The following is a 20,559-nucleotide window of genomic DNA, read 5'->3' as shown; positions in this document are numbered from 1 at the left end:
CATTAAAACATACATTTACCCCCATTTTTGCAAAATCTTCTTTTACTGTTTTATCTTATTAGGAAACATGGTACAGTGACTGTTTGGAATGAACATGCATTATAAAAAACCGAGTTCCTAAAGAATTTCTCAGATCTACATGTAGCAGAGGGAACTCTCAGTCTCTTGATGACTGATATGAATGGATAGGAGCAGTGTGTTAACATGTAAAGAGCACGGAATTTGTAGTTATAGGACTGAGATGCAAGTCCTGCTTCTCTTATGTACCACCTGTGTGAATTTGAAGAAGTTACTTAAGGTCTCTGTGCCTCAGTTTACTCATTGTAAAAATCAGGTTGGACTTGAGATGATCTCAGAAGTCCCTTCCAGCTCTATATGTTATATATACACATATATATATATAAACGTGCCTGCCTTCATTAAGAAAATATGTTAAATATCACACATCCATCCATTCTTAGCACTTCATCTTGAAGTTACACTCAAAATTCTGGTTTGAGACTCAAAGTTTAGAAACCTAACACATGTATTCAATGGCATTAGGTCATCATCGATTTCCTAGGATGACCAAATTGGCATTTCTCCCCTCTATCCCATATCCAGGCTCTACTGAAAATCACTGGTTCTGTTGAAAATTATCCATTTTGGCATAATCTGTAAGATCTCATGCATTTTAGCAGCTGACACCCACAACATTCTAGTTATGCAGATGCTATCCAGCAACTTGATCAATTCTAGAACCCAGCAGTCATTTGAGATGCTTATTTAGGTAGAATCTGACCATGTTAAGGTGATCCATAATCACAGCACCAAAGGCATCAGAAATTTAACTGCCACCATTTTCACTACATCTGGGACTAGCCAACACTTTCCCCTCTTTTTCCCTGGGGATAGCTAACTTAATTATGACTTAAAAGATGTTTTCCCTTTTTTTAATATAGAGTGCGATTCTTTTCATTCTCTATCTTCCCCTTGCCCAAATGTCCAGATATTTGAAAACACACATAGAATAATAATGTAGATGATAAACTGAATTTTTAAGTCTTTTTAGGGATTATCAAAATTAAATCAAAGCTTCATACCACATACTTTTGCCCAGCCTCTGAATTTGGTCCAGAGCCTACCTCCATTCTTAGATGTCTTGGAATCTTACACGTCCATTCAAATCTTAACCTTCACAACACTAGTGATGTGCCCCTACTTTTTAAGTTAAGAATTTAAAAATTTCTCTTACACTTGACATTAACCTCACAACAAGTGGACACTGACAGAGATATAGTGAGAGCAGTCTGTCAAATCCAGACCTTTAGCTAAGTAAAAATACAGAAACAAAGTCTTTCACGGTTGGAAATATACTTCCCACTGGACCCACCATTTTTATGCATTGTTCTTCCAGTATGAACTGATCACGCTGCTCTCACTCTTTTCGTATAAATACCTGAAAGGCCCCAGCCTTTGTGCACCCTAGCCATGCCTTTAAAGGGTATGTATTTTTAATTTTTTTAATCAGGAGCAGGAATTCACCTAGTCCTCTAAAAAAAAAATCTCTTGCAGCCCAGAGAAAAGGCAAAACACCTGAGTTAAGATATCCTTTGAATTGAAATGACAAGTGTAATAGATGTGTTCCAAAATCTTCTCTGTAACAGGGCTACGTGCTTTCTTCAGATCCTGTCTGTAGGAAGAAATTACTTTGAGAAACCTTTCCCCAGTCAATCATTTATCTGTTCTAGCGGGTGAGAAGGCAACCTTCCTGAAATAAGTGAAATTCACCTCCTTTCATTCCTATTAGTGATCTCTGACATCTCGAAAAGTGGAGCCAATAAATAATTGCCAAGTAAATTATGGGCTAACCACTTTTACAAATTCATTTTTGCAATTATGTATTTGAATATTTGCAGATACGCAACTCCTTACTGTTTTGCTACCCTTAACCCTCACCCCCCAAATGCTGCATCATTATTTGGGTCCTTAATTCCGCGCCCCCCCCAACCAAGTTCCTTCTTAATATTTGTCAGTAGTCAGAGACATATAGGAGCAGCATGCTCAAGTACTAAAGATTTGCCTAATAGAATCAGAGCTGTAGCTCCATCACATCAAGTTGGACTCAGCCTTCTCCAAGAGCTCATTTTGTAGAGGGTGGTGATGAATTTGGCGTAACTTTTGCTGAAGCCCATTGGGGGAGTATCCTCAGGGAAAGTAATCATCAGCCAACTCTATGGAGCCAGGAGTTTTGTGACCCCATGCTGTTGAAATCCTTGAGATCTTGTGTCCACTCACCTTGATTTTTTTCATTGTTGGGTCTCTATTTTTTTAAGGGTGAAAAGAAAATCCAGCCATCTTACTCTGATGACCTCCTGTTGCAGAGAAATTACAGAGGTTAACAAGCCACAGAACTAAGAAATGTTTGGCTCTGCAGTTATTTAACTTAATCCTCGAGAATGGCATAGAGAGAGAAATTGTTCAATATGAGGTCCCACTTCATAAATGACACAGTAATTTTCCCTCCTAAGTAATTGAACACAGAGCACACTGTACAGTACTTGACAGAAACCCTAGAGGAAACTGTTTCTCTGTCATTCCACCACTGCCAATAATAATAATTTTTTAAAAGGTTAAAAAGTCATTGAATTTGTCAGGTTTGTTTGGAGGTTGGGGGACTGGGGTGAGGATTTTACAATTAGAGACATCAGCTGAGCTTTTAATTGCAAGTTCCGTAGAGAAAGGGGCACTGATTTGAGTTTATAGAGGCACAATCTTATCATTCTGTGGCAAACACTTTTCTATTGAGATCCGCTAAATTGCAACATCTTTCTCCCTAAGTTACTTAAAGCAGTTGAGCTGGTTTGGAACTGTGGTAAATGCATAAACTGTGGTAATGCATAAAATGCCTTATTGATTTTTGTTGACATCTTACATGCTTTTTTAAAAAATACATTCTTAACCTCCATTTGGTAACTGTCAGTATAGCACATGCTTCTGGATAATAAGAGCAAATGAAGTGAATGAAACAATTTTCTTGACAATTAAAAAAAGCAGTATTATTCAAGGCACTCTATGATTTCTAATATGTCTGTATTAGATTGTTCTCTTTTCCCTCCAATGAAGTCACGAGATGAGAAATGGAAGAATAAAAGCCCCCTAGTGTTATTTCCTCGGTTACTAATATTAGTAATAAACAAAATGTTTTTGAAGAGAGATTACTTTGAGAGTGATGGTAAATTCATTCCTCTTCATTTTAGTGCATAGCTTTAATATGGAATCTAGCAGAGATACCACGTTTTCTTATTTCCCACATTACACACATTGGCTAGAATGTCTTATAGAAAACTTGTAAATTACTTTTACTGATGCAAATGTATCTCCATAACACCAACTGCAGCCAGTGTAGCTCTATACAGCATGTATACATAGTAAGCTTCATCAGCTGTTATGATGTCTGAGAAATATAGGAAGCCACAAACATGAGAGATATCAATAAGCCAAGCTTAATTCAAGCTTTACAAGCCTGGCTTAACAGTGAAATAAATATACAGAAAGAGTTGGACATTTTCCCATCCCTCATCATTATCTATATCTATATATGCATATGTATATATAGATACATAAAATGAGTTTCCTCTTACATAGTGGGGTTACTCATATTAAAAATAATACAGCAGGATACCAAAAATGCATTGACTTTTCATAACTCTGCAATGATGGGCAGGTATTGCTTTATCTTACTGTTGTTTGATTAAAATGTTAATACAGTCTTGACTTGATAATCTCACCAGGTACACACAAAGCAAAAGGAAAAAAAAGCGAGAGAAGTCATGTTTGATTCCTGACAAATTGATTTGCATAAACCAAACACTCTGCTGGTGGTTGGGGTTTCGAATGCTTTATTTTGCTCATTGGCCACAGGGGCAACAATATTGTATTTGTTGATGCCAGAATTTAGCTTTCATGCATTAGCTCCGAAATGACAATATGCTTCAGCCCTCTCTGTGTTTAGCTCTGCCTCATTTGGAAATCTTTTAAGTAGTAATAATAATAATGTTTTGAGGAAATTGAGTGGAACACTAAATTATTCTCTGATACCTAAGTTCAAACTGTGCAAGGCTAAAGAAGCTTAAAATCAATGCACTTTTAAAGTCATTAGAGATCATAAATGAATTAAGTCTGTGTTGCTTTAGCTAAGCTTTTAGTGTGCTGTGGTATTATTACAAAATCAGCCTGAATCTGCATTAATTTCACAGTCTTTTTCTCTGAGAAGCCCAAGGGTGCATGATGAATAAAATGTAAATTTCAGAAGGCAGTGTTTTTATTAGTTAAAAGGGCAATGAGCCGTGCAGGGGGAACGTTGACCTGCATGGTGGCCAATGCTGGTACAAGTAGCAATAAAGGGAATAGCTGAGGCGCTAGGGACTCCAGCTATCCTACAGCAGAGCAAGGGGAGAAATAGTCTGCAACAGACACAAGAAGTTCAAGGCATATCTACAGCATACGTTATTTCTCAGGTCAGAACTCTGATGCATTTCATAGGATCACAAATTTTGAAAGTCACAAAGCTTTCTTTCCAAAAAGTCCTTATGAATTTTAACATTTCACACTGTTGAATATTCTCACAGTAATAATGCCAGTTATTCCTAGGAGAAATGGATAGCTACTAAACATTTTATACAGAGGTCTTCTTCCTGCTTATGCTTAAATAGCCTCATTATACATATATATGACAATATTTTTTTTCTTTTTTTTTTTAATTCCTCTGATCTGGCAGAGAAATTCACCCCTGGCATTTTAAGCTCTTCAAACTTTGTTTGCTAATTTACCCTTGGTGTGAGAATTTTATTTGTTGTTGTTTAAGAAGCGACAATAAAATTTGAAATGCAAAGCCCTGGTATGTGGATGCCCTGAGTGAAAAGATGATCTGCCAGGGAGAAAATGTAAAATACCAACTTTTCCTCTTAGAAAATGCAAAATAAACCTTGCTCCTTTCAGACCCTGTGGCTAAAAAGGATCCAGCTCCTCCCACGTAAAAATAAGCTAATAAATAAATAAATCTTTCAGCTTCGGTCAGATTAGCAAGTCAGCACTGTGAGTAAGAAATAAAATCAGCCTAAAACAAAACCGAGAAGTTGTTTATTTTTATGTACTACTGAGAACAGTGTCGTCTTGTGGCAGTTCTCGTAGACTGTGTTGGTTTAACAAGCGTCCAACCCTTTTGTCTTGTTGTTTTTTGTCTTTCCTGCTCCCTGTCCCCTTGTTTCCCACAGGCTGTGCGTTTGTCACATTTTCTACAAGGGCAATGGCACAGAATGCAATCAAAGCCATGCATCAGTCTCAGACCATGGAGGTACTGTATCATCTGCCCTTTCTTTGTTTTCTTTGTGCAAATGATTGGGAATGGTAAAGCAATACTCTCCTGTGTGGATCTTTCACATGACAATCATAGATTTCAACTTTCACCAACTCTCTCTCTCTCTCACCCCCTCTCTCTCTATCTATCCATCTATCTCTATCTCCCTCTCTCTCTCTCTCTCTCTCTCCCTCCTCTCTCTGATTTTTTTCTCTAATGAGTTGAAATGTATTTAATAAGAGCCTTCCATTTAATTCCAATTCTAATAAATATTTAGGCTTTTTGTTTCAGTGGCACAAGTCTGACAAGTGAAACAGTATCTGATTTAACCAATGGAGTGCCATTCTTTACCAAAAGGACCCAATTAATCCTTGAAGGGTTTGTAGGAAGTAAAAAAAAATGAAACCCCAAATTGGTTTGCCCTATATTAAAATCCCACGATGTCTTATGCAGGATCAAAAGATATTTAATTCCCCCGGTTAAGCAGAGTTAACTTGTGCACAAGTCCTTAAGCATCGAATTTGGGGGAAAAAAATGAACATTTCTTCTACTTTACTTATCTCATTAAAATGCTAATTCTATCACATGCCACTGAAAGGTTGGATTTGTCTTCTTACCAGAAAATGGTAAAGGCTTGCACAAGTATTCTTTAATATCCCCCTCCTACCTTTCAATAACTGACTTTTCAGTGATGAATAGTGCGAAGAAATTAAATTTTACTCCCTTAATGAGAGACAGTGGCTTTAGGAAAAAAGAAATTTATTTGGTGTGGTTGGTTTTTTTAAATCTCACCAAGTATTGACAGAGGGCTATGCACTTTTAGTCTGTGATTTGGGTCGTGGCCTTTCAGAGTTTTGCACAAAAGCATCCCAAGAGTGATATGCCTTTACTTATTCTGTATTGTCAAATAGAATCATTTGAGAGTGCATGTTCTACTGTATTATGTTTACTGTATCTCTGTGTATGGGTGATCTTTTCAGAGGTGGCATTGTGGTGTTCTGTGCAGCTATGTTTTTTTAATATATATTTTTAAAAGAAGATCTTTTCAATTTCCTTAGTGTGAAAAAAAAACAGTTAATTGATCTGAGTTTGGGGTTCGTTTTCTTTTGTTCTGAGGAGGTTGGATGGGAGGTGTGAGGGAGGGGGTTGGGGGGTTTGTTTGTTCTTGCAATGCTGGGTCTCCCAAAGCATGCTGGGAACCAAGTGATCATCATGCGTCACATCTTTTGGCAGTTTTATAATGAGTGAAAAGGTGGGTGGAAAATTGGAAAAGAAGTATGCATGATGTTGTCACTAACTGTCTCCAGTACTTTTCTGAGTAACAACATTAGCATTGCAAAAGCTATTATTGTCTTTTTCAAACATTCCATTTAACTTTGAAATTCCTACCATATCTTATATAATCTATGTGTTTTCCTTCCAGTGCAATGCATTTTTAAAGACATCCCCTCCCCTTCCTAAAGGCAGTCTTACAAGAGAGTCAGCCATGATAGGAAATAATGAATCACAGCATTTGAAATATCTAGGAATCTGAGTGTGCCCAAGGTAGCCACATATGTACATATATCTAAGAGGATATAGTTTAAGTCTTTTTCAATCCTTATTTTTGTAAGGAAATGTAGGCCATTATTTTCTGCTAGATTTTACTTTGGACCAAATAAAGCATTGCTGATGAAAATGTCTTTATATGTATTATTTTCCGTGTGTTTTTTTTTTAAAAAGGTAAGATGATGGCCTTCACTCAAATTGGCCTCACCTTAGAAAATTTCAATTGAAAAAAGAGGTTTCTTCTCCCTCAAAGTAATAGGAAGGTAAAAAAAAAAAGCCCCACCCCTTACTACATTCACTTTTAACTAGTGTAGAAAGTGCTGAGCTGTAGAGAATGAGATCAAGTGAGCTTTCTAAGGCTCCCTATAAATGAAGGCAATCAATATTATACAAAAGGGGAGACTGGGAACCAGCAGCAAGACTAAGGAAATAGTAGACTTTTACTCTGAAAAGAATACATAGGCTGTTAGAGAAGGGATAGGGTGGGGAAACATGCATTGTTTATGGTGACTTTCAGGAGTAATTCACGGCCCTTTGTTAACAATAACCACCTTATTAAATAATCTTGAATTTTGGTAGTTAATATTCAACTTTATAGGGAACTTTAAACAAAGGGGGCCTCTAAGCATTGTAGCTTATTTTTCCAGTTCCAAAACTCGACTTTTAAAATGGAAAATTATGTATTATGAAATCAGGTTTCAGTTAGGCAACCAAAGTTATTTTTTTTTAATTTCATTATTTTTAGTACCTTGTCACACATCATTGACTAAGATGTATTTTCGGAGTGAGATCTGAACTCACAATGATGAGGACATTAATGCTTAAAAAGAATGAGTCCTTGGAAATAATTAATTTCTGTATTATGTGTTCTTCCTTCCCCCACCCCCCTTGCTTTGTTTAAGCAAATCATTTTGAAAGCCACAATCACTTGTCTAATTTTTTGCTCATATGCCAGTTTTTAGTTTTTAAAAAAGGAAAATAACAACAAACTTACCATTAGAAGGAGATGCTACAGTTTGTTATGGAACAAATCTGACACAACAATAACATTGCTATTCCCATACAAAACCACTTTGCTGTATAACTTCCATGTTCAGAATGTTTTGAAAGTGATGAAGTGGTGAAATGTGGAGGAGATGACGAAAAATGAGTTATAGATTAAAAAATGGTGGCGATATTGTTTTTATGTAATTTACTGACATTCAGCATTCTCAACTGTGATTCAGGATTTCTGGGCTGAGTGATGATTTGCTAGAAGCAGAGCATTGCAAGAGCCACCTCATTTTTCTTACATTTTCCTCAGATTCCATACTATTCTTTGAAAGAGAAATGAGTACCCCATGTGTACTAACTACAATAGCAAGCTGAAAACCAGTATCCACCCAAGGTGATCTGAAAAGAGAATGCAAGTTTGCTTTCTGAGGAGGAAATTCGAGAATTATCCTATAGGAAAAGGGCAAAGATCCTTTTTAAAAATTTTAAGGAGAGATGTTACAAAAAAATGCTTTACTTAATAGCTTGGATGAATTTCTCCCTTTTACTTTGAGCAAAACATAAAATATTTTATTGTGATGGAATATGCAGACTAAAGTCAGGAGAAATGGAAGAGTGTAGCCCTGCTATTTTCCAAATTGCTAATTTTTCTAAAGATTATTGAGAAGGAACAAAATATCTCAAGCATGAGGTGGTCTGCTGTATTTTACTCGATACTTTTGTCAAATGTAAAGTTATGTTAGGCTGTTCTCTCATTTATATCCCTTTTCCCTTCACAATCTCCTTTATAAGAGTAGAGAAATGGAACTCTATGGGAGAAATTCCTTGAATGGTGGGATGTGCTCAGAGAAGAAGGGGGAAAATCTATTGTTTCTCCTACTGCATGAAATGTAGTTGACTAAGAATCTATCTTTTTTGTGTTTCAGCTCTGGTGATGGCAGTTAGGGTGGATATGATATGGTAAGGGGAGGAAAGGTTTTATGGCCATCAGCAAGCTGTTTTGTATAAAAAGAGAAGTCACATGTTCCTGCTCTCTCAATAGTCCTTTCCTCCATTTCCACATTCCTAAAATGAAAACCATATCCTCTCCCCATGGCCCTCTGTATCTGGCGATTGTCAGGATCCCAGTACTCGGAAATTCATGGTCCTAAAAACATAAAAATGGCCTGATCTTCAGTGATCAGCCTGTCAATGTGTTGCTACCTTGACATACTTACAATAAAATCCTTTTAATTCTAATAAAACACACACGTACACACACACACACAAATGGGGAGCTAAGAATTAATTAAATGCATGAGAGATTTTTTTTCATTCTTGTTACAATTTTACTCCTTATTTTTGTCCTTGGCTGATATGTGGGAATCAATCATTCGTTAAGCAATCGGCATTTATTAAGCACCTACTATGTGCCAAGCCCTGTGCTATAGAAACATACAAAGAGGTGAGTCCGTCTATAAGACTGGGAGTCAGGAAGCTTAATTAAAGAACACTAATAAGGTCTGTTGTTTCTGTGAGAGTACTGGAAAAGGCTGAAGACAGACAGACACAGAGAGAGAGAGATCAATAAACAAAGAAAAAGAATTCGACAATTCTGAAAGAAACTTGGGCATGAGCTCTGTTAAGTTCCGGTTAGTGTTGGGGACTCAGGAAGACTCCAGCCGAGCCCATCCACTGCAACAGGTTAGAGAGATCCCAGATCTATGTACTCAAGGAACAGTAACTCTGTAGCATAATGGTATCTACTCAAGGAGTAATAACTGTCCCTCTGTAGCGTAACTTCCTCTTCATTTTCCAATGTGTCCAACCACAGGGCTGTTCTTCACCTATTGTGGTGAAGTTTGCTGACACCCAGAAGGACAAAGAACAAAGGCGTCTTCAACAGCAGTTGGCACAGCAGATGCAACAGCTCAATACTGCCACTTGGGGGAACCTGACAGGCCTGGGTGGACTCACCCCACAGTACCTGGCGGTAAGTGCAGCAGCAGCATGGTCTCCCAGAATATCAAGTACTTTCACACCCCCATGTACTTTAAGATTGCTTTTCTCCTCTTGGCCACTCCAAGAAGATTGGGGTTTTTGTTTATATTTTGCACCCAAAACAGTTGTCCAATTCTCAATGGATTGTTAAAGTCCATCCAGTTAAATTGAGTATCATGGCAATTTTAAGTCATTGGCACAAGAGTTGGCTCACGTATGATGTGGATGAGGCAGCGTCTCTGAGCTTCTTAGAATCTGAACGGGCCTTAAATTCTAACCTTACTTGCCTCATTCAGGAATCCCTTCTGCGGTACCCTGAATAAGTGAGCCCTTCAGCTTTGACTTGAACCTTTATTTCTCTGAAAGCCAGAAGCTCACGAAGAAATAACTCATTCCATTTATAAGTTCTTCTGGTTATAAAGTCATTTTATTGAGTCAAGTCAACAAGCCTGCTTTTTGTCGGGGATGCAAAGAAAGTCCTGCTCAGGTATCTCCATCTTGTCTACGAAGATGGTATGACTTTGTCCAATGCTATGTTAAAAGTCAGTGGGCAGCTAGGTGAAACAGTGGAGTGGCGAGAGCAGTGGGATTGGAATCAGGAAGATTCATCTTCATGAGTTCGAATCTAGCCTCAAACACTTACTAGCTATGTGATCCTGGACCAGTCACCTAACCCTGTTTGCCTCAGTTCCTCATCTGTAAAATGAGCTGGAGAAGGAAATGGCAAAAAGCTCCTTTATCTGAAACAGTGTCCCTCCAACAATCTGTAAAATGAACCGAAGAAGGAAATGGCAAACCATTTCTGTACCTTTGCCAAGAAAACCTCAAATGAGGTCACAAAGGGTCAGATGTGACTGAACAACGACAGAGATGGTGATGAGGACTAGGGAATAATATGGTAAAAGGCACAAGGATGTGGGAATATAAACTGAGTGAGTAGTCCAGTTTGAAACAAATGGCATAAGATAAAGCATGAAAGATAGGTTAGATCCAAATTATAGAAGGCCTTGAGTGTCAGACTAAGGATGTTACACATGATCACGTACATAATGAAGACTTAGAGTATTTTTTAATACATTCCTAAAAAATTAATAATGTTTGGGATTCAATTGAGGAGAAACCTGAAATCCTGTTTCTCAACAGTCCCTTTCCCTTTAAGGCAGGGATTCTTAATGTGGCATCCATCGGTAGATTTCAAGTGGTCCATGAACTTAGATGGGAAAAAATATACATCTTCATTTTCACTAACCTTTAACAGAATTTTAGTGTTTCCTTCAACTATGCACATAGGCAGCAAACATTCTGAGGAGGGTTTCATAGGCTTTACCAGACTCCTGGAGAGCCTTGGGGCACAAAAACACAAGAATCCCTGCTGCCAGGTGTCCCCAACATCCATGAGTTTTACAGCATGCCAGAGTCCCTCTGGTTACCTCAATCCGTGTCACACAAATTCTCCATTCATAACAGAATTAGTTTTGACTATATCTTTAAAGCATATAGAGATAGATACGTAGATAAAGTACACACACACATACACATTTTTGTGTCTTTAGTCACATCGCTTTTCTCTCCCTAGGCTTTATTTTCCTCATCTGAAAAATGGGGGGAAGTGGTTTCAGTGATTTCTCAGGGCCTTTCCATCTCAAAAACTATAGATTAGAGTACGAGTATATGTGTATATTACTGGAACTTTGAAGTATGGCAATTCTTAACACATATCCAACTTAAAAATTATGTCTCAAAGAAACTATAAGGACCCAGACTTCACGCAGGAGACAACAGTTCCCTGTAGTATGTTTTACAGAGAGCTAAGTAAAATCCTAGAAAATATTTTTAAGTGATCCATTGACTTTATGGGCCACCCAATACAGCAGGATAAGTTTCAAGTTAATAAATTTCTAGGTATAACTTTTTATTTTTTTTAAACTTAAAAGGGCAGGAATACCCTTTCATATGTGCATAGGCTTCATATATGCATAAACACATAAACTGTGTTTATATTGCATCCATTATGTTTAGATAAACACAACTGGAGCAAAAAATTGATTTTAATAATTTTTTTAAATCACTAAAGTTCATCCATATTTGTGCTGGATTGGCCAAATCAACTAATACTTTAGGCATGACATGGATAGAACCATACATGAGCGCATGTGTGCACACATGTATGTATATACGCATATGTGTATATATACATAGATATATACATATGTGCATGTGTGTATACATATATATCACTGTATACCTAATGATGTGTCTGTAGCTTCTTCTATGTGGGCAGGGGAAAATTAATTATTTGTAAAAACTCTCAAGAAATCTCTGGAGACTTCCTCACAGATACATTATGGTATTTGTAAAGATTCTGACATATTTATAATCCATTGCTTTGGGCACCGAAGCAACCTCTCCAGAGTTTTGACTAGTAATGGGCTTCGCTGTACCACTGGAGGACACTGATTTTAAACATATGACCCATAAAAACAGGTAATATAATATGGTGGAGAAAGCACTGACTTTGGAGCCAGGGAACTTGGCTTCCAATTCTATCAACCAACTTTGGACTGGTCTCCAGACTACTCTTTCCTCATCTTTGATCAGTTAAAGGGGTTGGATCATCTGTGCCTGTGGTCTCTTCCAGTTCCAAGTTCTCTGACACAGTTTCTTGTTCCTAAGGGTCTTTGTGTGCGTGTGCATGTGTGTGTAGTTGGTTGGTACAGGTACTTTTCTAGTGACCCATTAACTAACAAATCTGTTTTCACAGAGTGACAGAGGAATCTAAACTGGGAGGGAAGATGAGGGGATTAGGAGAATGGACCTTGATTGACAGAGATGAGTTATGGTAACTACTAGACTATAGAGAGTTATAATTAGTCACGCTATGTTGATTTCAATAGATTTAACACCTGGTTGCTAAAAAGAGTAAATTGATTAATTGTTTTAAAGCATCCATGTTATTGGGTTTCCCCAGTGTCAGTGTGTTTCTTAATAGAGATTAGACATTAATATGGATTTACCGCACCGACTCCAGGGACCTGCAGTCCATCAATAGGCAACAGTAAGCAAATGTGTAAAAGTAAAGGAAACTACATACGTACATAGTCAGTTTCATTTGGAAGGCACTTAGTGCCAAGCTTTGTGGCTCAGTATTGGGGAAGGGGGGGTCCACAAAGTTAGACACCACTGAAATGACTCAGCAACAACAAAACTTTTTCTTATGGGCAGTGAAGTGGTGCGATGGGTAGAGTACTGGCCCTGGAATCAGAAAGATTGATCTTCTTGTGTTCAAATCTGGCCTCAGACACTAGCTGGGTCACCCTGGGCAATATGTAAAATGAGCTGGAGAAGGAAATGGCAAACCAGTCCTATATCTTTGCCAAGAAAACCCCAAATGGGGTCACAAAGAGTCGGAGGTGACTAAAACAACTGCACAACAAACAACAACTTTTCTTGTATTGCTTTTATGACCATGTATTTTTCACTTGCAGCTTCTGCAACAGGCGACCTCCTCCAGTAACCTGGGTGCATTCAGTGGCATTCAGCAAATGGCTGGTGAGTCAAAAAACGTGCCTTGACTTCTAATAATATGGCAGTTTCTCAGACTCTGTGGGATCTTAATCGTTAATGGTCTTTAGATTAGGTAAGAGGACAGACCAAGCAAGCCAAGAGATGAAACAGAGAAAAACATTTGAGTCGTTAGCAGTCAGGATATCAGTTCGATGTAATGGAAAGAATGCTGGACTTAGAACAAGGAAATCAGAGTTAACTTCAGCCTTCACTAGCTCTCAGACCATGGGCAAGTCAATAACTATCTCTGAGCCTCAGTTTCTTTATCTGTATGGAACAGATTTCTGGGAGCCCACTGATGAAGGGGACCCCAGTGACAACATGTAAAATTGAGATAATCAAATTTGCCTCCCCTTGCCTTCTCCACCGGCTTCTGAGGAAAGTGCTTTGTAAACTTTAAAGCACTATATAAATCTTGACTATTATTAGGTACTTAAATTGGGACCTGCTCTGGGGTTGGTCTCACCTCGGGCATTTAAATCTCAAATTCATCACAGTCACAAATTGAGAAGTCTCCTTAGTTGTATCCTCTACCAGCAGCAATGAAGCAACTTTAGGATTACAGAGGGATTTCCAACAAGATTTCTATATCCTGACAGCCAAATTAATGACAGCCCTCTAACATTTTAATAATAGGCAGTCAATAAAAATGTTCTGACCTTCTTAATGAAAGCCAAGATTACAGACCTACCTTTGATACAAGTTTGCAATCCCTTGATAACCACAGACAATTAACTGGATGCCTTTTTGGACTCCGGTACCCGGGTTGACAGAATTGTGCAACAGAAGCTTTTATCTCAAAGTATAATCTTTGGTCTCTAGAAAAATCAAAGTGTGACTGTATTTGAAAGCTAGCTTACTGAAGGATTTCTTTTGGTAATGAGCTGTGCCGGTAGTAACTGAGGTGTAGTGATTAGTAAAAGGTCACTCCCACTGTGTGACCTTCCATGCTGATATCCTAACTTAACGTGATGCCAACGAAAGCAATATGGGCAATAAATCAGAACACCAATGCCCGTTACACCTGCCGCGAAAAGCAGTTAGAGAGCTTTTTCCTTGTTTGATTCCAAAAGGGGCGGGGGAGAGAGATGACAGAATTTGGTATGTGAAAAGCAGATTCAGTTGATTTTAATCATGGACACAGAGAATCAATGAAACAAGACCTAAGTGCCCTCAATAAAAGACCAAGCTTTTTTATCCATCATTACCCTCCCCCCTCAAAAAAAAAAAACAAACCAAAGCCCTTTTTCTTTCATTTCTTTTTCCTGCTCCTTAAAAAAAAATCATGTCTTTGGCCTCAGCCTGTTTCACTTTGAATGAATCTTGAAAGACTTTTAATGAGTATAGATGGGTTTCTCCCCATAGGTGTTCAATTCCAGCATGCCGTTATTGCTGTGGCATCGCAGATGAATATTAACTTGTTGTCTGACCATCTAAATTGGCCTGTGGATGACAATATTGCTGAATGAATCTCTATTCCTGAAACCTGCCAGCTCTGTCTATGCTCTCTATTGCATTGTTTCTGCTCTAGCGTTTGAGCCATCGGAAAAACGTATCTTAATGTGATGAAATGAACAAGAATCATTCAGTAGCATCCTCGTACGGCAGCTTGGGAACTTGGCCTTGGAGCTCAAAATGGCATTTAATATCGTATGTCTTTTTATTTCTGTTGAGTGGACTAGAGAGACAATAGGAGAATGCGCAAGGCAAGTTTCCCGACATAGAAGGGCACGTGATCCCTCTGGATAGGTCAGGTGTGTTGTTGCTGCTATTAGTAGATGGTTAGCGTTTCCTCCAATAACCTGGGTCCCCCTAGGTCCCATATTAGGAGTTTTCCTGACAGGACGACCTGGCGCTTCCGCTGCCACAATTGAAATATGCAGAGAAGGTCACTGGGTCCTGATGCTACTGCCAAGGGTGTTATTTCCTATGGGCACAGAGGCATGTCATTCTGCATTAGGATGCTGTGCTCTTCTACCTCACCAACTACAGGTCAGATCATTAGTGCTCGCATGCATCATGTGCTCATTTAAATACCGTGTTTGTCTAGAGGAGTTATTCCATAAGGCAATTCCTTCACTGCCCAGGCTGCTGAGCAGATGGTTAATTTAATGCCACTCTGTGTTTGCTCTGGGCCTTCCAGAATATGCCTTTCTTGAACCTCAAACATCTTAAATTCAATAAACTGAATCTCAATAGGCTGTGAAATCAAATGCAGTACAGTCGTCAATCAGCTCTCATCATTCTACACTTTCAAAATGGTGTGAAATGGGCTGTAGGTGCTACAGCTCTGCTCAGTTTCTACAAAGAGAAGAGTCGTCCTTCACATAAAAGATTACAGAGACAGCATCTTCTTAAATGTTATAAGTGTTGGTGTTTTGGTCCTTGCTTTCTGATAAGAGTAACTTGGACATGTTCTAGCTCTGAGCATCCTCTTAAAAAGCTGCAAAGTGAGGTTTCATTCTTTACTTTGCCTCCAAAGATAAACCTATCCTTCCAGGTCAGCCTTGTGAGTTAGTGATGACTCTAACAGGAGACACTGAGATTCTCTTCCAAACTTGATACTTCATTGTATATTGAGCTTAATACAGCTGCTCAAGTTCCTTCTCTTTAGAGCTCAGATTTAACTGTTGGGGTATTGTTAAGACGTACTGATATCTGATGAATAGCATTTTGGAAACAAGACACGCCTAAGTCACAGTACCAGGCACAGAAAGATCAAACAGTCAATCTATGAGCAATGAGTAAGCACCTGGTGTGTGCCAACCAATGTGCTAGGCACTGGGGGTATAAATACAAAGATTGAAACAATCCCAATGCAAAAAGGGCTTACATTCTAATGGAGACAAGAATATACAGAATAAATATGAAGAGAGTAAATGTAAATAAATACAACATAGTATATATAAAGTAATTTGGGAGAGAGGGAGCTAGCAGTGGAGGGAACCAAGGAAGGTGATGCTTTGGATGCATCCCGAAGGAAGAGACGGAGGCTTTGAGGTGCAGGCAGGGAAGGAGTAAAACAATCCCTGCTCTCAAAGAGCATAATTACTGTCTCTCATGTGAGACTACTAGTACATAAATATATGGAAACATGTATCGGTATAAACAGGATACATACAAAAAGAATCAATTCAAATAAATATAAGGTTGTTAAGGAGGAGAAATACATGTTGATTATTGATACATGATGGCAGGGAGCATATGTTCAGTTCAATTCAGTAAGCACCTACATAATGGAATGCAATGTATGAAATTTAAGGGGTCAGTCCAGCCAGGAGAATTTCAGCAAAAGAAGTGAAATGTCTTTTTGAAACCAACAGTATTTTTGTTATATGCAAGCTTTCATGCCGTAATGGTCCATCTTTCAGGAGACTGAAAGGTTTATAACCAAGGTGTAAAATTCTTAGTTCCTCCACAGTAAAGCACTTTGCTGTTTGGGTAGAAAATAAAACCACAGAAAGAAGAAAATCATTTTTAAATGACAAGACACTAAGTAATTGTATCAATAAAAATCAAGAGACATGAGATATATTTTTCCCTGATTTCATTATTGTCCTTTCAATTCATAATTAACTTTAAACCTCCATTATTGTTTGGTGAAAAGGAGGACGTATATTAAATGTAGAACCTAAAAGCAGAAAATGGGTTGAAATCAAATCTTTGTGAACTGAAAGCTTTTAGGTACTTTTATTTATTAGCTTTATATTTCCTCAGAGGTTTTTTTTTACCCCCTCACAAAACAAAACTTGCTACAAACTTTCCCATTTCTCAAGCAGCTTTGATGTCTGGTTTATTGGAATTTCTGAAACCTTGAAAAGGGCCCTGCTTGTGATGTCTGGCTAAGATTCTGGGGAGACAGGGATTTGATTTTATATCTGTCTTTTCTGTTGCTTAATTTCTTTATAACATGTTTTATCTCACAGGAAAGTGTTAGGAACATGCTATATAAGTATTAAGAAAATATATGAATCTTACATCTGCCAATCTGTGTGATCTTGGGCAAGTCATTTGGGTCTGGGGCCTCTGTTTCCTCATAAATAAAATGAGAGTAAGGGTCTAAGTTCTCTCCTAGCTCTAAATCTGTGCTCCTTTCATCTCCCTGGGCCACCTGTTCTCTTCTATGAAATGAGAGAATTGACCTGGATCCCTTCCCATGAGCATATATTGTGCCATCCCTGCCCTGCCTCAGGCTACCACCCCCAGCCTGTGTCTATGCTACCTTTCTAACCAAACCCAAAACCCAGGCTTGAGAAAAGACTGCTCTGACTCAGCATTTTCAGGCGGCTTTACAGGTAACAATCAATTGAGGCCCTGTAAACTGAACCGCAGTGAAGCTGGCCTGAAGCAAAGTACTGAGTTGTCTATCCATTATGTGAGATGCAACCTTGAACATATTTGGCTCCAGTACTGCTCCTAGAAAAGAGAAGGACAGAGATGTTGATGGGAAAGCTGCATCTATCAAATTCTGGAAACCAATTGGAAATGTATGAATTTGAGGCAGGTTGGGAGGTAGAGGGGCTAAGGAGAAGAAAATTATTAAATGAATAGCAGAGATTCTGGAGCTATCAGCAAAGAGGAGGATACTTTGGTAAAGCAGAAAAGGTCTTCCCTTGGCAGGAAGCATCTTTTGATACAGCACTTCTCAGACTTTTTGATCTTAGGACCTCTCTGTACTCTTAAATAATATCGAGCGACACCCCCACCTCCCAAGAGCTTTTGTGTATGTGGGATATACCTATAGATATTTACTGTATTAAAAATGGAATCATCTTAGTATTACTGTGAAAATAATTTTGACTTCATGAACTCCCTGAAAGGGAGGGTCCTCCAGACCACACTACTCTAGGATGAGTGACTAAAAAGACTCAAAAAAATTTCATGATGTGAAAACCTGATTTTTTTTTTAAGAAAACAGCAAACTTCCACAAATAAGATACAAGTCAGTACTGGTTCTCAAAGAGGAATGTTTTAGTGTAACAAGTTGAAGAAAAAGAAAAGAAGGAAATGGCAGCAGGGAGGATGCAGAGTAGAAGAGAGAAGAGACACAATACTCTGCCCTGATCTGAGAGGCTTACACTGGTGACAGTACCCAAAGTGACAAAGTAGAATCTTGGACTCACTTATCCCCCTCTTCTACAGAACTTTATCTGCGACAGTCCAACACTACAGAAATTTCCTACGAATGTACTAATAGGCCTTATGAGAATGTTCTATAACCACCCATCTGTCACTTTTTAACAGACCTGATTGGCAAGCACTTGTAACAACTGACATCTGTTCTTCCTTATTGATATGCAGATTTATGGTAATTGCTATGAACAATAAGACACAAAATTACCTAAGGTGAACATTAAATTAAATTTTCATGCCCTTCTCCTTATAAATAATTTTTTTAAAAAAAACTTTAAGTTTCAAGCAAGAATATTGTGCAACTGTTTTTGTACCTAATTTCATTGTTTGGTAAAGGGTTTCCCCCTCCTCCATTTGACAAATAACTAAATGAAAGCTGAACTCCTGTATTACCACCTTTTTGCCAAATTGATATCAGCACTCAGGTGAAATTCATAATAACATTTTAATCTACAGAATCTGATTTTTTAAAATCCACTTTTCATTTCTAATATTGTTAACCTCCTAAGAACCATAGCAACTTCTTACTCAGAAGGCAGAAGGGATGCTGTCTCTCATTTTAAAAGGTACTCTTCCCAGGATGAGCATACTTTCAGGCATTATTTTTGTTTCTTTCTCCTGGGTAGAGAGTTGTTTGCTGTACCAGCTTCCAGCCATGATGACTACCACCCTATCTGTAGTGTTCAGAATTTCTGTGTAGCAGTAGTTGAGAGACAGAAAGTGTGATTGGGTAAGTAGAAAGTAAGCTGCCAAGGAAGGAGGTGAAAGGGTGGGAGAGGAACAGGAATCGACCCTGCATGTACATGTGTGTATTTTAGAAAGCTGGAAAGGACCCTGTTCCAAACTAAATAACAGCAGCAGCAATCTACTGTAAGGCTATTCTACTACTTGTGGCACCTTCCCCCACCCCAAGATTGACTCTCTTCTACAGAGAGATAATTCAGATTTAGTAAGTAAAGGGGAGCTCTCTCACTCCCAGAAGAGAGAACAGTGGAGATTCTGAGACTGTTGGTACAAAAGAAATAGATAATGTGGTGAAATAGAGAAGAATGATTTACTTAAGGAGGATGACCTACTTAGACATGAGGAGTGAGAATATAGAATGATGTCATTCAACCTGGAAAGCTTTCTTAGCTGGTTTTTCTCATGCTTTTTACAAAATTTTCTTTCCTTGAGGAATCTCTCTCTCTCTCTCCCTCTCCCTCTCCCTCTCTCCCTCCTCTCCCTCCCTTCCCCCCCTCCCTCCCTCTCCCATCTCCCCTGATTCCTAGCACTCAAAAAATTGCTTGAAAAATTCTCCCAAAATGGGGAAGACTTGGATAAGATGTTAAGAGAAACCCAGGTGTCTCTGAACTCTAGAAGACTGGAGTATACGTATTCTTTTCATATACCAGTATGTCTAGTAGAAAAAACTAAAAAGTCAATCAAATACACAAATGTCTTAGACGAGAGGGCACTGGACTCAGCATCTGGAAATCTTAGGTCTGGTCTTCCTAATTTATAAAATTAGGGGATTGGACTAGGTTGCTTCTAAGGTCCTTTCTATTTTAGGGAGTAAGATCTCAGTGTTCTGAATTTTTTGTCATAAGCTTAGAGGAGACAAATTTATTAATTATACAAGCATGATTGGAGCAGGAGGAAGGGAGAGAGAGAGAGGAGCAAGGGAGAGAGACAGAGTGCAAGAAAGAGAGAGAACAAGAACACAACACGGACAGTTTATTCCCCTTTTTTGGAATTCTCTTTGACCCAAACCATTACATTTTTGTAGTAATCATGAATCTAAGATAAAGTTCCAGAGTCTAGATTAAACAAGGGTACTGAGTTTCATTTTAGGATTTGCTTCATCATCCAGAATTGTAGAGATGTTAATATTGAAAGGTGTACCCTTAGAGCTGCTCAGTCTTCCTGGGGCCATTCGGCCTAGTCAAGGGTAGAGAAAAAGATACAGCTTTTGATCTTTTTAACAAAAGAATGGTCCTGTTCTTAGATTGACCATCACCTTA

General features: G+C 38.4%; 1 protein-coding gene across 9 annotated transcripts in view; it reads left to right on the top strand.

The window, feature by feature from the left end:
* Positions 1-20,559, top strand: part of CELF2 (CUGBP Elav-like family member 2) — a 392,630-nt gene that overhangs the window by 311,652 nt on the left and 60,419 nt on the right. For all 9 annotated transcript variants that reach the window (XM_036759896.1, XM_036759905.1, XM_036759906.1 and 6 more), the window contains 3 exons: positions 5,256-5,335; positions 9,693-9,851; positions 13,345-13,408. In XM_036759896.1, the coding sequence (XP_036615791.1) occupies positions 5,256-5,335; positions 9,693-9,851; positions 13,345-13,408 (303 nt within the window). The remainder of the gene's footprint in view (positions 1-5,255; positions 5,336-9,692; positions 9,852-13,344; positions 13,409-20,559) is intronic.

The sequence above is a fragment of the Trichosurus vulpecula genome, chromosome 5 (genome assembly GCF_011100635.1).
Source record: "Trichosurus vulpecula isolate mTriVul1 chromosome 5, mTriVul1.pri, whole genome shotgun sequence".
NCBI classification, from domain to species: Eukaryota; Metazoa; Chordata; class Mammalia; order Diprotodontia; family Phalangeridae; genus Trichosurus; species Trichosurus vulpecula.
Note: the sequence above shows the minus strand (reverse complement) of the source record. Positions and strands in the feature narration are given on the sequence as shown.